The sequence below is a fragment of the Lepidochelys kempii genome, chromosome 2 (genome assembly GCF_965140265.1).
Source record: "Lepidochelys kempii isolate rLepKem1 chromosome 2, rLepKem1.hap2, whole genome shotgun sequence".
Classification (NCBI taxonomy): Eukaryota; Metazoa; Chordata; order Testudines; family Cheloniidae; genus Lepidochelys; species Lepidochelys kempii.
The window spans coordinates 198273502-198289543 of NC_133257.1; the positions used below are offsets into that span (position 1 = coordinate 198273502).

The following is a 16042-nucleotide window of genomic DNA, read 5'->3' on the forward strand; positions in this document are numbered from 1 at the left end:
AAAAAAATAAATTTTGTTATTAAATGGGTCTAACTAATGTTTACATATTAGTTTACTTACTTTAGAATACCACCAGAGAAGCAATTAAGCTATACCACCCAAACAAAAACTTTTGTTAGAAAGATCAACAGTGGCATAATTCAGTTAAACTGAAAAAAAAAGTCTTAAATGTTTACAATGAATGTTAGAAGTAAACCTCTGGTTTTAGTGCCATCCAAATCTAATTGCCATCTCAAAGTCAGTTGTATTCAGGATACTATACCACAGTGCTAATGTCATCAGCTTCTTCTGGTTTCTTTTGCCTGCTTGGCAGGGATTTCAAGTACTCAAGGTGTCTTCTTGCATCCTCTTGATTTTGCCGAACATAATAAACAACATAGGATATCACCATGGTGAACCAGCCAAACATGGTGACTAGCATGGCATAATCAGTAGTCTTTTTAGGAAGGTTACAAAGATCTGCATCATTGGCAGCATTGAGGAACGGTCTCCCAGCATGTTCATCTAACACAGAAGTCTTACAGATGACATTGTTGGCTGTTTCATGGTTGGATGCCATGCTCCTCAGGACCTGCTGCAGAGTACAGTCACAGTGCCAAGGATTGTTTGCAATTCTGGCTCTGGCCTTTAAGTTATTGAAAGCATTTTTGTGCACACTTTGAATCCGGTTGTCAGACAAGTCCAAAGTCTGCAAGGTTTCTGCCACTCCTTTAAAGGCATGTTCATCTATAAATTCAATACCATTTTTGGATAAATTGAGAACTCTCAGTTGATGCAAGTCCTTAAAAATTTCATTTGGGATTGACGTTATCTGATTGGAGTCCAAATAAAGTAAGACTGTTTCAGGAGGAAGATCTCTGGGTATTTCCTTGAGATTTGCATTGCTACAACTGACATTTAAACCTCCAGAATGAGAACAAAGGCAGCCTTTTGGGCACATACTGGCAGAATGAAAGCACAGTATCATGAGGACAAAACTTTGTAAGAGTAGACACATGGAGAGGGAACGAGTTAACCACAGGTCTACCAAATGCATGCTGGGATGTCAGCATAATCACACGACCATTTCTCATTTACCCAACAGTGGTGGTAAAGGATTCTGTACAGCCAAAGCGTAGCTTCATTTTCTTCAGCAGAATTAGCAAAAATGGACTAACAGGTGGACTTCCTCATGGTCAGTGTTCTTCTTAAAAATAAACCTAAGGAGAGAAAAAAAGGTTCCTTAGATCGTACAATACAATCCAGATTAGTTCATTTAAAAGGAAATAAATGTAATTTAACTGAAAAGTATTGCACAATGGTCTATTATCCCATCAGCGCACAGGGGATTTACTCATCTAACTCCTATTAGCATTAATCTGAGCTTAGTACTAAAATTGCAGCACATCTTTAAAAAGATAGGCCACAATAGTTCTGAAATGCAGAGGTTTGGGTTTAATATCAGACAATTATTACAACAGTAGTTTGTTTTTATCACAGACTTACTAAAATAACAGCCATAAAATGTATTTACATTTTCTAAGTTACAATAGAAGGCACATTAATAGGATTTACAGTTGAAAACCAGCAACAGTGACAAATAAGGCCAATATTTTTGTGGTTAATGACCTCAAAACGAAATACTTCCTATTTTAAGTCCAAATTAGAGAATTACATTGACGAAACATTTTTCTGACTGAATGCACTCATTATAAAAACAACCAAGACAAATACTGCTGGAAGGCACAGCACAAATCCATATACCATGTGTGTATTTCCCCCCTCAATTCCTTTTTTTGCTTCTGAATGTTTTGAGTCTTCTAGTTCATGAAATGTTGCTAGATATTTCTGGAGAGTTCTAAAGAAATAAATTTCATCTTCCATTTTCTGTCTAAAAAGATTTATTGTCTATAAGTAACATACAGAAAACAGAAATAAAACAAAATACAAACAAAGGAAACAGTACCATGTCTGTGCAATGACCAAAAACTCACTCGAGGTATACTATATCCCAATGGAAGATAAGAAAATGATTAATATCTCTTAAGCCATCTTCAGAGGGAAAAAGATGCAAATATGCAGAAGCATATTTCTTCAACAGAAACACAAATGCGGACTATGATATGTTGACCTATAAGGATTCACAGATAACTTCATTTTTTCCCTCCCATTATGCTAAACCATGAATTGCTAACCATTCCAGGCCCATTTGTTTTTATTCACACACTTTCTAGTCTTTTAGCAGCTCAGACATTTTCAAGCCTTCTGAGTTATATGTACATATACATGATTTTTAACATACAGTGGAGTCCAATGAAAACGGAAATCCCTATAGGGAGGGATTTGTGAGATTCCATGTGGAACAAAGGATATCTATATTGCAATCACTTCTGCCTGCAGTGGTGCATCCTGTAGAATCCACAAACTAACCACACTTTCCAGGATCTCACCACAGCATTGACTCTCTATATTACTGAATATTTTTAACCCAACTACAGGAGTTTTAGTTAACCATTTTGCTGCTGTTACAGTGCAGTTACATCAGGACAAAACATGCCTCCCAGTATTGGTTTGTGTGTCAGGTACGCTACATGTGAGTATTCCATTGCTGCTTCAGTAGACTGTCGGAATTTCTAAAGAATCCCACAGCGGCCTCCTGCAAAGTATATCTGCAAGACAACTAAACACATTCACTTTTGCACTGGTGAGCCAGGAGGGGGCTTGCACAAGTCGCTTGTTAACAGAGCTGGCATTTGGGCTCCATAAACAGGGATCTCAGTTTTCATTAAAAGAAAAAAAAAAGTTTCTATCCCTTTTTCTTGCTATGCTAGCCTTGAAAATGTAAAATGAAGGAAAACAAAATGTAAAAACCCCAAACAAAGAACAACACTAAGGTTGAAGAAAGCAGCAGCTGGGTTCTCAGTATTCAAAATGAGGCTAGGCAGAACCTAAATTTCCATGCACGCACACACTCGCATGTACACACACACACACACTTCCTGTGTAAAATAAATCTATTGTGTTTGGGATGTATCCTTAAGAATCATCTTGCTAAACCTCCCTAAAAGCCTTAGATCAATCCTGTGCACAGTGCTGTGATCATGGAGGGCAGAAAACACTTATGGGCTGCAAAAAAAGTGTTTTATTAACCTGCCCAGAAGAGCTTAGTGCTGGTTACAATGTTGAGCCCTTTCTGAGGCTAAGATGGAACAGGCAGGTGGCTAACTTTGGCAGCTCCACAGTGTGGGTCTGCCACCATGCCTGTGGTGGTGGGAGCTGCTACAAGAGGAACTCCACTAGGTTAGTTAACAACCGCATGGTCCCTGCCAGCTACTCCAGCAGCATATGAGAAGGTGGACAAGCTGCTACTGCACTGAGTAACTGCAGCCCTTCTCTCCCCACCAGAGCCTGCTTGCCCAGCCCCAGCTTGGAGCATGAAGAGTTGACACAGGCCCTGCACACTACTAAGGGAAAACTGGCTGCCCTGACCTTCCCTGCCCACCCATAAGTCAGGGCAGATCCATTTCCCCACCATATAACAGGTAGGACAGATTTATGTTCCTTCATTTTTCAGTCTAACCATTTGTTGAATTAAAATCTATACAGAAAATTCCCATCACAGCAGTGTCTGGGCTCAGATTAAATTAAACAGTGCAAGAACATTCTCCAAAAATAGGAAACAGAACCTGATTCTTAGATTATACCCCACTCTTCACGAAGAACCTCACCCTCACAGAAACAGGAGGATGCCAAAGAAAGAGAGCCCCATAAGCAGCAGGACACTAACACACACAGTCAGGGAAAATCCTGACCACAAAGCATCTGTAACCATGGCCTAGAAGTGGAAAGACTCAGGCCCCACCATGCAATATATATCCTTTTCACCGTGAACTTGTTCCTTGCTGCAAAGTATTTCTTAATAATTAAAATGACTGTTTCACCACTCTTTCCTGTGCGGCGTACCATAAACAAGGCCACTGGTACTGATATTAGGTCACTGACCTGGCTCAGCATCACAAAGGTGATAAGCATGGTGTTGCTACCTACTGCTCACACACTGCAACTTTTTACTAATAAGTAATACTGGAATCCTTACTATAGGAATGCTCAACAGCAGTAAGACTCCCGCCTCAAGCTGTTTCAAGTGGCCTGCAGGCATCTCGGTTGCTGATCTCACAGGAACATAAGTATTATCACTGTTCTCCTCACCAGGGCCTGAGGCTCAGGCAATGCATTTATTAGCCTGTATTGAAATGAGCATTCAATATATCCTGGTGGGAAAACAAAGCATAAATTGATTGTTAGCATATACCTGGATGTACAGTTACATCAGTGTTTTCCATAACATGAGTCAATATCAATAATATGGTTATGAAAGTGCAAGAATTAGCTTTATGAACTCTGAAGCATTTGATAGTTATCAATCCAATGAAAAATAATTTGTCAGACAACAGATGCATGGCACCGTATTTCTAACATGATGTTACCTGACTGCTGTTTAATGAATGTAGAATTATAATTGTAACAGTCTGCGAGCAACGCCACTTACATAGCTCTCCAAAAGCATTCCTGCTATGTCTCCATGTCTAAGATCCTGAGAGTCGTGTACAGGAAAGTAAGAAGTGGGTGACACATTTCAAAGAGAGCTCAAGTCCACCCAAGCAAACAGGTTCACAAATACCATGCTGAACTCTAAGAATGCAGATAAGCATCATGGTGCAGAATAGCAGCAAATGTTTCTACCTTCCTGCCTCCTGAACATTACTCTACAGTGACTCTGGCAGAGAAGTCCCCAACCCTACAAACTGCGACTTGAGAAATAATGTAATTGTTATTCTGAGCTCAATGGACTCTTCAGATTGCTGACAAAGGTTATGCAGGTGGCCAGTTATGACTACTATTCACGGTGCTAAGATATGCTTGTTTTAACTTTACATCCTCATCTCTTCCCTCACTAGTCCATTTCACCCACCAGTTATGTTCTTTTGTAACCTACTTTGTAAGCTCTTTGGAACAAGTACTGACTTTTTAAGTATTCTGCACAGTGTCTAGCATTATGGAGTGATGATCTCTGATTGGAGCCTATTGGTGCTACTGAAATACAAACAAACAAAGAATAATAAAAAGAGAACGCATCTAAGCCAAGTAGCCGACTGATGTAAAGGACATGAATGCTTTAGAAATGTCCTAAACTTACTAATTCATATTACGTTATTCATACAAAGAATTATCCACACATTTATGTGTTATTCAGTGTCAGCTAATAAAAGCAACAATCAACAAGAATGGTATTTCTTGAGAATTAATGACAGTCCTTAGCTGTAACTTTTTCCTCCCCATTCTCTTCTATAGAAATGCTACAAATCTAAATACTAAGATGGGTTAACTAGACTGCCTGGCACCAAATGAGGACATTGACATAATAGGTCCATCACAGAAACTTGGTGGTATGAGGATAATCAATGGGACCAGTAATACCAGGGTACAAAATATATAGGAATAACAGAATAGGTCACATTGCTGAGGGAGTGGCACTATATGTGAAAGAAGGCAGAGTCAAATAAAGTAAAAATCTTAAATTAATCAAAACTGTACCACAGAATTTCTATGGATAGAAATTCCATGCTTAAACAATAAAAGTATAGCTGTAAGAATATACTTCTGACCACCTGACCAGGATGGTGACAGTGACTGTTAAATGTTCAGGGACATTATAGACGCTACAAAGGCAGAAAACACAATAAATGGAGGATTTCAGCTAGCCCCATATTAGCTGGGAACATGTCACCTCAGGAAGGGATGCATAGATAAAATTTCTATCCACCATTAATGACTGCTTCTTGGAGCAACTAGTCGTGGAACCCACAAGGGGAGACGCAATTCTTGACTTAGTCTTAAGTGGAGCACACCAAATGTAGTCCAAGAGGAGAACATAGCTGAACCACTCAGGAATAGCAACCATAAAGTAATTAATTTTAACATCCTTGTTGGGGGAAAAATGCCAAAGAAACCCACCTTAGCAGCATTTAATTTCAAAAAGGGGAACTAAACAAAAATGAGGAAGGTAGTTAAATAGAAATTAAAAGGAACAGTCATAAGGGTGAAATGCCTGCAAACTGCATGGAGACCATTTAAAAACACCATAATAAAGGCTCAAACAAAATGAATACCCGAAATAAAAAAGAAAAAAACAGTACAAGGATCCAAAAATGCCACCATGGCTAAACATAAAAGAGTAAAAGGGGCAATTAGAGGCAAAAAGAATCCTTTAACAGCTGGAATTCAAATCCTAGTGAGAAAAATAGACAGGAATATAAACTCAAGTATAATAAGAAAAGTATAAGGCAGGCCAAGAAATAATTTAAAGAGCAACTAGCTACGGACACAAAAACTAGCAGCAAAAAATTGTTGAAGTACATCAGAAGCAAGAAGCCTGCCAAATGATCAGTGGGGCCATTAGACATTTGAGGTGCTAAAAGAGCACTCAGGGAAGACCAGGCCATTGCAGAAAAGCTAAATGGATTATGTTCATCAGTCTTCACAGCAGAGGATGTGAGGGAGATTCCCACACCTGAACCATTCTTTTTAGGTGATGAATCTGAGGAACTGTCCTAGATTGAGGTGTCAATAGAGGACACTTTGGAACAAAATGATACATTAAACAGTAATAAGTCACCAGGACCAGATGATGGTATTACCCAAGAGTTTTGAAGAAACTAATATGAAATTTCAGATCTAATAACTGTGGTATGTAACCTATCGCTTAAATCAGCATCTGTAGCATACAACTGGAGGGTAACTAATATAACACAGATTTTTAAAAAAAAAGGCTCCAGAAATGATCCTGGCAATTATATGCCAGTAAGCCTAACTTCAGTACCAGGCAAATTGGTTGAAACTATTGTAAAGAAGAAAATTATCAGACGCATAGATGAACACGATATATTGGGGAACAGTCAACATAGCTTTTTTAAAAGGAAATAATGGCTCACTAATCTAATAGAGTTCTTTGAAGTAGTCAACAAGTATGTGGAAAAGTGTGATCCAGTCAATAAAGTGTACTTAGACTTTCAGAAAGCCTTTGACTAGGTCCCTTATCAAAGGCTTTTAAGTAAAGTAAGCACTCCTGGGATGAGAGAGAAGGTCCTCTCAAGGACCAGTAACTGGTTAAAAGACAGGAAACAAAGGATAGGAATAAATGGTCAGTTTTCACAATGGAAAGAGGTCAATACCAAGGTCCCCCAAGGATCTGTACTAGGGCCTGTGCTGTCCAACATATTCATAAATGACCTGGAAAAGGGGGTGAACAGTGAAGTGGCAAAATTTCCAGACAATACAAAATTATTCAAGATAGTTCAGTCCAAAGCTGACTGCAAAATGTTACAAAGAGGTTTCACAAAACTGGGTGACTGGGAAACAAAATGGTAGATTAAAGTAAATCTTGATAAGTGCAAAGCAATGCACATTGAAAAGAATAATCCCAGCCATACATACAAATTGATGGGGTCTAAATTAGCTGTTACTTCTCAAGAAAGATCTTGGAGTCATTGTGGATAGTTCTCTGAAAACATTTGCTAAATGTGCAGTGGCAGTCAAAAAAGGTAACAATGTTAAGAACTATTAGGAAAGGGATAGATAATTAAAACAGAAAACATCATAATGCCTCCATATACATCCATGGTACTCCCACACCTTGAACACTGCACGCAGTTCTGGTCTCCCCATCTCAGAAAAAAACATTAGAATTGGAAAAAAGACAGAGAAAGGCAATGAAACAGCTTTCATGTGAGGAGAGATTAAAAAGACTGGGACTGTTCAATTTAGAAAACAGATAACCAGGAGGGAATATGAAAAAGATCTATAGTCATGAATGGTATGGCAAAACTGAAAGTGAATAAGAAAGTGACCTCTGCGTATAACACAAGAACTAGAGGTCACTATGAAATTAATAGACAGCAGGCTTAAAACAAACAAAAGGAAGTACTTCACACAATGCACAGTCAACCTGTGGAACTTGTTGCCAGGGGATGTTGTGAAGGCCAAAACTACAATGTGAGCTGGTAACAGGGCTGTGATTTCAAAAATTACCAACCATCATCTCATGTCTGTTGAGATCCCTCTACAAAGTAACAGTTAAATCTAACAACTGATAAACTAAAACAATCTCAAATGAAAACTCACAGCATACGTTAGAGGCAACCTAGAATCAGGAGTGCACTAAAACACTCATTTTGGTCTTGTCTCACACTTGCTAGTTCCCTAGGTGATGAGCACCTAAATTGCTGGGGCCAGGTTAATTAAAATTAATTAGAAGAGAGGAGTAAAATACACCCTTCTGGTGGGCTGTCCTGGAGAAGCAGCTTTATCTTCTACTGGAGCTCCAGAGAAGCTCTGAAGGTGAAAGGCACAGTTGGGAGGTGTTAGGGAGCTTATTCCTTCACCCACTTACTTCCCTGGTCCTTCTCGCATGAACAGAGAGCAACAATACCCGAAGTCCAAAGGTGCAAACAATTCAATGTTTATTGGGGTGAACCTCCAGCAAGCATGATTCCAGTTTCCTTCCTTAGTGTCCCCCTTCCCAGCTCTGACACCTCAGAGCCTTACCTGTGTCCCTGTTCCCATTCCCCCCCTTAGCAAAACATCATTCCAATTCCCCACCCCCATTACCTGTTCCCTTCCCCCCCTTACTTCCTGATTGACTGCAGACTATATAGTAAAACTTGAGTTCTGCTTAGCTATACCTTAACCTATCATTTTACTGAAATTTAACTAACCACTCCGAACATATTGTAACATGATTATTTAACCAATTATATCCCACCACCTTAGTTTACACCCAGCAAAATTAATTATACAGCAGACAGGAACAATCACAGAACCAGACAGAGATTATGCAGACAAACAATAGGGAAATGGGGACTACAGTGATAGAACAAACACAGAAATGAGGATTTCACATCCCAGCTATTGATAAGTGAGTTCTTGCCAGACAGGATGCTATCAAACTAAGTTTCCTTTTACATCTTCTAGGCACTTCCCTTTCTCTGGAGGTGATAGGCATTATCAGAACAGGATTGTATTCCTAACAGCCCAATAGCACCTTATTTCAATGTGACTAGTTTGGAATGTGAGGATCTGATCATTCGCAGCTTATGGCTGCCTCTGCTGCTTAGCCAAAGATCTTAACTTAAGCACAGGGCCTCAGACTGTCACAGTAAGAGAAGGACCTTACACTGGCAGACAGTGATTTTGATTCTCTTTCTTTTATACCTCTATAACTAGCTAAGTGATAAGAATACACCTAAATTCTTAGAGTATATGCCTTTACAGGCAGGCCTGCATATCTATATCCTAACAGGAGGTGCCAAACCAAATGCATTCCCTAACCACACTTCCTTCATGGCTAACCCATTTCACTGTCTGCCATGATACAAGGGATGTTTTGACTGCTTTCACATCTCCTGATGGGTCTTCTACCAGCAGGGAACTGTGCCAGGTGCTATGCTGGTGCTCTGGGACAAACCTAGCCCCCTGGGTCAGATTTTGCCTTTGTTTTACCCACGAAACGCAAATTACCTGCCACTGACCTCAGTGAGTGCAGAGTTTGGCCTTTGGAGCAGTCGTAATTATGAAAATTTGGGCTCCTTTTTTTCCCCAAATAAACCAAAACACTTTCCACCGAAAGGAACAAGTTGAATGAGGTCACAGGAAAAGCTAGTGTATCTTCTTATCCTGCCCCCAATGCTCTCTCCAAGGAAATGGAAGATGGCAGCATCCATTTCAATCTTAGAAACTTTTCAGCAGATGTTGCACGCAGATGAAAAGCATAAACACAGTGATATCCAAGGTGAGACAGTTCAGATTATGAACTTATTCAGGGCCCTTTCACCCAAAACTAGAAAGATACCCACAAGGTTATTAGAGATGAAAATGCTAAACACAAAGCACTAAGTCTAAGATGTATTGTACTTAAGTCATGCCACATGCAAAGGATACTTGATATTATACTTGTGATAGACATATAATTTGTATGGATCATACTTATGGAGAGAAGTCCCATGATCCTCATATTCGTTCTGTTCTTTTTCTTCTTTTCAGTAATGTAAATGACTCAAATACTTCCCTCTATCCCATTTCTACTGAAGAGCTGGATCCTAAGCTGGCGTAAACTGGTGTAGCTCCACTGACTTCAAAGTGGCCCACAGCTTTTATTTGTTCTGACTGGGGCAGGAGTCCTGCGGGGCAGTCCACGACCCCCTCATGAGGTGAGGAGGGAACCAGTTGTTAAGATTTTGGCATCTCATCACTGCGCATACCCATATAATCCATATCCAAAGACAGATTTTGTGGCTTCACTTTTATGTCATTACTATTCTTACAAACTATACATACTATCATATCTCTAGAAATACTATCTTGTGAGTAGTACTAGTGAGAGAACCACCACATGTAGCTAAAACTCAGAACCTGAATTCAACAGGGAAGAGCAAACAGTTCACCTTCCCCCACAAAGTGAGAAATTTACTTTACTAAAAAGAGTAAGGAAAATAGGACGAAGCGGAATTTATCTTTCTTAAACACTAGATTGTGGCTTTTAGGCCCTCAGGTGTAGTGGTGGGAGCAGTACAGATTTTATTGCAAAAGTGGTAGTGACCACAGACGTGCTTATGAAGAGCCAAGAGAGGCAGAATGTCTGTGGAGGGACTCTACTAACAAAGGGTGTAGCTTACACTCCATCCTTCACCAGACTCAGATCACAAGCTGGTACACAGGACCAAGGCTCTAGCCATGTCCATATCCAGCCACAATTCCTCCAGTGTGTGTGGCGCTTTGTGTTGCCCTGTAACTCTCCTATACTCTAGGTTTGAGGGCACAAACATCTGGATTCTAGCTGCCCCCTGAGCCTGTGCACATGGAGAGGGAACATTTCCATGAACTTTCTCCCCACTCTGCTTAGGAACAGCCAGAAGCCATCCACTGATGTTTAAAAATATTGGTGAGACCAAGTACAGGTCTGAATCTAGTCCAGGCTAGTAGTGTCCAAAAATCATTACCAAATAATGACTGTTCAGAGGTTAGTGTACATGAAATAAGTTAATGATTTCAGTGCAGTTCCTTGCAGACAGAGGTGCTTATCACAAAACCTGTCAGTATGTTTTGACAGTCTTAGAAGAGGCAAAAGACCGAGATGGTACGGAGACTGCACTTCCTCTATGGTTAGGGATGATGCCTGCAAAATGGAGTTGAGGATTACTGGCAGGATATTAGAGAAAAGTTTGCATCACTGCATATTCGTGCTTTACCAGTTCTGTGCCTAGCAGACAGCAGTCTTCATAGGTATCAATCTGGCTTCTTTCACAAGCAATACATTCACTTAGAAGAAAAAAAAAAGAGTTTACTATCTGAGCTGTACTATACAATTCTTAAAGTGCCTGGGTAACACATTCAGGGTAGATTTCTGAAGTAAAAACACAGCGTAAGAAATTAGAATGTGGTCTTCAGTCTGCATGGAGAGTACTGGCAACATTAGCTTTCGGTGCAGCTTTCCCTGGTGGTGGGTTCACTAGACAGCATATTATTTATTTATGCTACATAGTGTCTACAAGCCCTACTCATGTACCAGATTCCCCTTGTGCCATGCACTGTACTAACAGAACAAAGTGACGGTCCCTGTCCTCAGGAGCTTACAATCTAAATGTAAGACAAGAGACAATAGATGGATACAGATGGACAGGGGAGTACAAGGAATCAACATAATAGCCAGTGATCTCAGCAAACCAGCAGCCTCACCGTTGTCAAGTCTTTGTAGGTATTAAGGCAAAGGAGAGATTTAAGGAAGGATCTGAAGGTGAATAATTAGGTCATTTTGCAGATGTTTGCAGGGAGCATCTCCCAAAGATGAGGGGCAGCATGGGAGAAAGCACAAAAGTACTTGTTTGAAAATTTAGCAAGTGGGCAATGGAGTCTGGCATCACGGGCTGCTTCTAGAGGAGCATCAACAGCGAAGGAGAGAGAAGACAGTTGTGGTCAATCCCCACCCTACCTAGCTGATGGCACAAGTGCATGGCTGCCTTGGAGGCAGGTAATCAGTAGTACTACATAGGGCAATCTTGAGAGAGATGCCAAGAGTTGCTTAGAAGGTGCTAAGTGCTCTAAGCTCCCAAATGAAAGTCTATGACAGTGGAGTATTTTCAGCAGCTTGCAGGATTGAGTCCTTATGCAGTTATAAAAACATGAATAAAAGCTAACAGCAAATGAGGCAGGAGAGAAAACATTCAGGAGAGATCACTGATTCAATGAATAATAGAAATGTCATGATTAATCAGTGTGAGCCTGAACTTAAATTACATAACAGATTCATTAGGTATATCATTAGATAATGTACCCACGCCATAATATTCTCTTAATACAGGACTTGAAATGTCAATGGACATTCTCAGCTCTTCAAGACTTCCATTATAAACATCTTTTTAACACCACATACCTGTTCACTAAACATTTTTAGTTATAGAGGTATGTGTTATAGGAAACCGTTAATAGATCACAGGGTATGAATAGTATTTCTTAACAATTACGGAGTAATAAAATAGTTAAGGAGAGCCTGCATGAACATATTAAGCTATAATTACTTTCTGATAGCGAGATCACTGAATGTATTTGCTCCTGAACAGATTAACAGCTTAATCACACTGTGTGGGCAAGTGAATCAGCACTTTTAGACTGATGGGTTGGGTTCATGTTAAAAATGTATTTGACTTTTCTTCTTTTTCCTCTTGAAGTCAGAAATTAATTTTATAACTCTGAACTGACAAATAATTGTGTGAAGCAAATACAAGAAAAGCTCAGTATGGGGGAAAAAGCAATTACCTCTTTCTTCCAGGCTTTGTATGTTGCTTCTAATCTTGGAAGTGTTTTCTAGAAAACACAGATCAGAATGAGAATTGGTTTTCATAGGAGAAGCGCCATTAAAAAACAAACAAACAAACCCCAAAACCCAACTGGCCAACCAAAACAGCTGCCCAGCGTTGCTGTTAGGGATCTTTGAGTCCTGGCAAAGGTCAAACAGGGCTTTATTTGATTGTTTTGCTGTCACCATCCTTTACTTTGTAAACTATTCAGCACTATCTACCTTTTCCTGAGTCTCTCCTATATCCCTTTCTTATGGTTTAGGTGGACCATAATAGGCTAATCATCCCTCTTATATCTCCCACAAGCAACACAGTCAACAGATAAACATAAGCAAGATTTCATATGCAACCTGACATAAGAACAGAAATATTACGCAAGGTGAACTTTAATACAAATTGAACTCTATCACTAAATAGTTATACTTGTAAAACCTAGTTAATTACCAGGATAAATTTTTGGACACCTCAGCAATTACTCATGAAACAGACTCTAAAAACAGGTTTTCACTAGTGTTCAGTCACATCAGTAGGGTTCTTTCAGGTGACGAACAGAAATGACCAATTAACAACAATGATTACAAGCAAGTTTTCTGTTCCCAACCCAACTGCTTCGGAGGACAGTTTCATTGCTATAGAGTAGATGAGACAAACATTTTCAGTACCGCTACAGAGCTCGAGACTATGTTCCATGAGGTCTCTGTGACAGGTTCGGTCACAGAGACTTTGAGGCTGTCACCTGACGTGGTGGAAGTACCTCTGAGCCCATTTTCTACTGCCAGCTTGGGACTCCAGAACCCTGCCTTGTTGAGCCAGACACGCTAGTCTGCTCCAACACAGACCCAGGTCTGGTCCGCCCTCAAAGGTGCCAGCTTTAACTGAAAAATCACTCAGCAAGTCACCTATCTCCAGCACCCAGACACCCAGCTCCCAATGGGATCTAAACCCCAAATAAATCCATTTTACTCTGTATAATCATTATACAGGGTAAACTCATAAATTGTCCACCCTCTGTAACACCAATAGAGATGTACAGCTGTTTGTTCCCCCAGATATTAATCACTTACTCTGGGTTTACTAATAAACAGAAGTGATTTTATTAAGTATAAAAAGTAGGATTTAAGTGGTTTCAAGTAACAGACAGACAGAACAAAGTAAGTTAACAAGCAAAATAAAACAAATATACAAGTTTAAGCCTAATACATGTATGAAATGAATACAGGTAAATCTCACCCTCAGAGATGTTCCAATAAGCTTCTTTCACAGACTAGACTCCTTCTTACTCTAAGCACAATCCTTTCCCCTGGTACAGTTCTTGTTAGTTCCAGCTCAGGTGACAACTAAGGGTTTTCTCATGACTGCAGCCCCCTTTGTTTTGTTCCACCCCCTTTTGTAGCTTTGGCACAAGACGGGAATCTTTTGTCTCTCTGGGACCCCACCCCTCCTTCTAAAAGGAAAAGCACCAGGTTTAAGATGGATTCCAGTACCAGGTGACATGGTCACATGTCCTGTGAGACCCCAAGCCTCCATTCTTGCTGGCCTGACTCACAGGAAGGCTTACACGTAAACAGAGCCATTTACAACCAATTGTTCTAGTTAATGGTAGCCATCAAGATCCTAAGCCACCATTAGTGGCCCACACTTTGCATAATTACAATAGTACCTCAGAGTAATACTTCATATTTGTAGTTTTAGATACAGTCATACAAATAGGATGAACACACTCAGTAGATTATAAGCTTTATAATGATACCTTACAAGAGACCTTTTGCATGAAGCATATTCCAGTTACATCATATTCACCCTTATGAAACCTATTTCCATAAAACATATGGAGTGCAACGTCGCAGTCTCAATCACATTTTCTGTAACAATGTGGAAAAAGATTTTGTGCCAGCAATTAAACCCTTTTCAGTAGCATTCTTTAGGTCCATCTAACCTAGAAAATTGACAAACTCCTGAAACATTTTTTTTCTAGGGTAGGTGGACCCAAATACCAGTTTCACTCTCAAAACTTGTGGCACCTTAGAGACTAACCAATTTATTTGAGCATGAGCTTTCGTGAGCTACAGCTCACTTCATTGGATGCATACCGTGGAAACTGCAGAAGACATTATATACACACAGAGACCATGAAACAATACCTCCTCCCACCCCACTGTCCTGCTGGTAATAGCTTATCTAAAGTGATCATCAAGTTGGGCCATTTCCAGCACAAATCCAGGTTTTCTCACCCTCCGCCCCCCCCCACAAACAAACTCACTCTCCTGCTGGTAATAGCCCATCCAAAGTGACCACTCTCTTCACAATGTGTATGATAATCAAGGTGGGCCATTTCCTGCACAAATCCAGGTTCTCTCACTCCCTCACCCCCCTCCAAAAACCACACACACAAACTCACTCTCCTGCTGGTAATAGCTCATCCAAAGTGACCACTCTCCCTACAATGTGCATGGTAATCAAGGTGGGCCATTTCCAGCACAAATCCAGGCTTTCTCACCCCCCTCCCACACCCCCGGGAACACACACACACACAAACTCACTCTCCTGCTGGCAATAGCTCATCCACTCTCCAAGTTTAAATCCAAGTTTAACCAGAACGTCGGGCGGGGGGGGGGGTAGGAAAAAACAAGGGGAAATAGGCTACCTTGCATAATGACTTAGCCACTCCCACTCTCTATTTAAGCCTAAATTAATAGTATCCAATTTGCAAATGAATTCCAATTCAGCAGTTTCTCGCTGGAGTCTGGATTTGAAGTTTTTTTGTTGTAAGATAGCGACCTTCATGTCTGTGATTGCGTGACCAGAGAGACTGAAGTGTTCTCACAGGGCCTAATAACATCAGCCACACTAGCAGAGGCTCGTTCACCTGCACATCCACCAATGTGATATATGCCATCATGTGCCAGCAATGCCCCTCTGCCATGTACACTGGTCAAACTGGACAGTCTCTACGTAAAAGAATAAATGGACACAAATCAGATGTCAAGAATTATAACATTCATAAACCAGTCGGAGAACACTTCAATCTCTCTGGTCACGCAATCACAGACATGAAGGTCGCTATCTTAAAACAAAAAAACTTCAAATCCAGACTCCAGCGAGAAACTGCTGAATTGGAATTCATTTGCAAATTGGATACTATTAATTTAGGCTTA

At 40.2% G+C, this 16042-nt stretch overlaps 1 protein-coding gene across 12 annotated transcripts in view; it reads right to left on the minus strand.

The window, feature by feature from the left end:
• Positions 1-5: 5 nt before the first annotated feature.
• Positions 6-16042, minus strand: part of LRRC3B (leucine rich repeat containing 3B) — a 300630-nt gene continuing 284593 nt past the window's right edge. For 10 of the 12 annotated variants that reach the window (XM_073333447.1, XM_073333446.1, XM_073333448.1 and 7 more), the window contains one exon: positions 6-1199. In XM_073333447.1, the coding sequence (XP_073189548.1) occupies positions 257-1036 (780 nt within the window). In that variant the 5' untranslated portion in view covers positions 1037-1199 and the 3' untranslated portion in view covers positions 6-256. Of the gene's footprint in view, positions 1200-4075; positions 4251-12846; positions 12867-16042 lie in introns of those variants that run through there. The other 2 variants (XM_073333442.1, XM_073333451.1) reach the window with 2 other exon arrangements.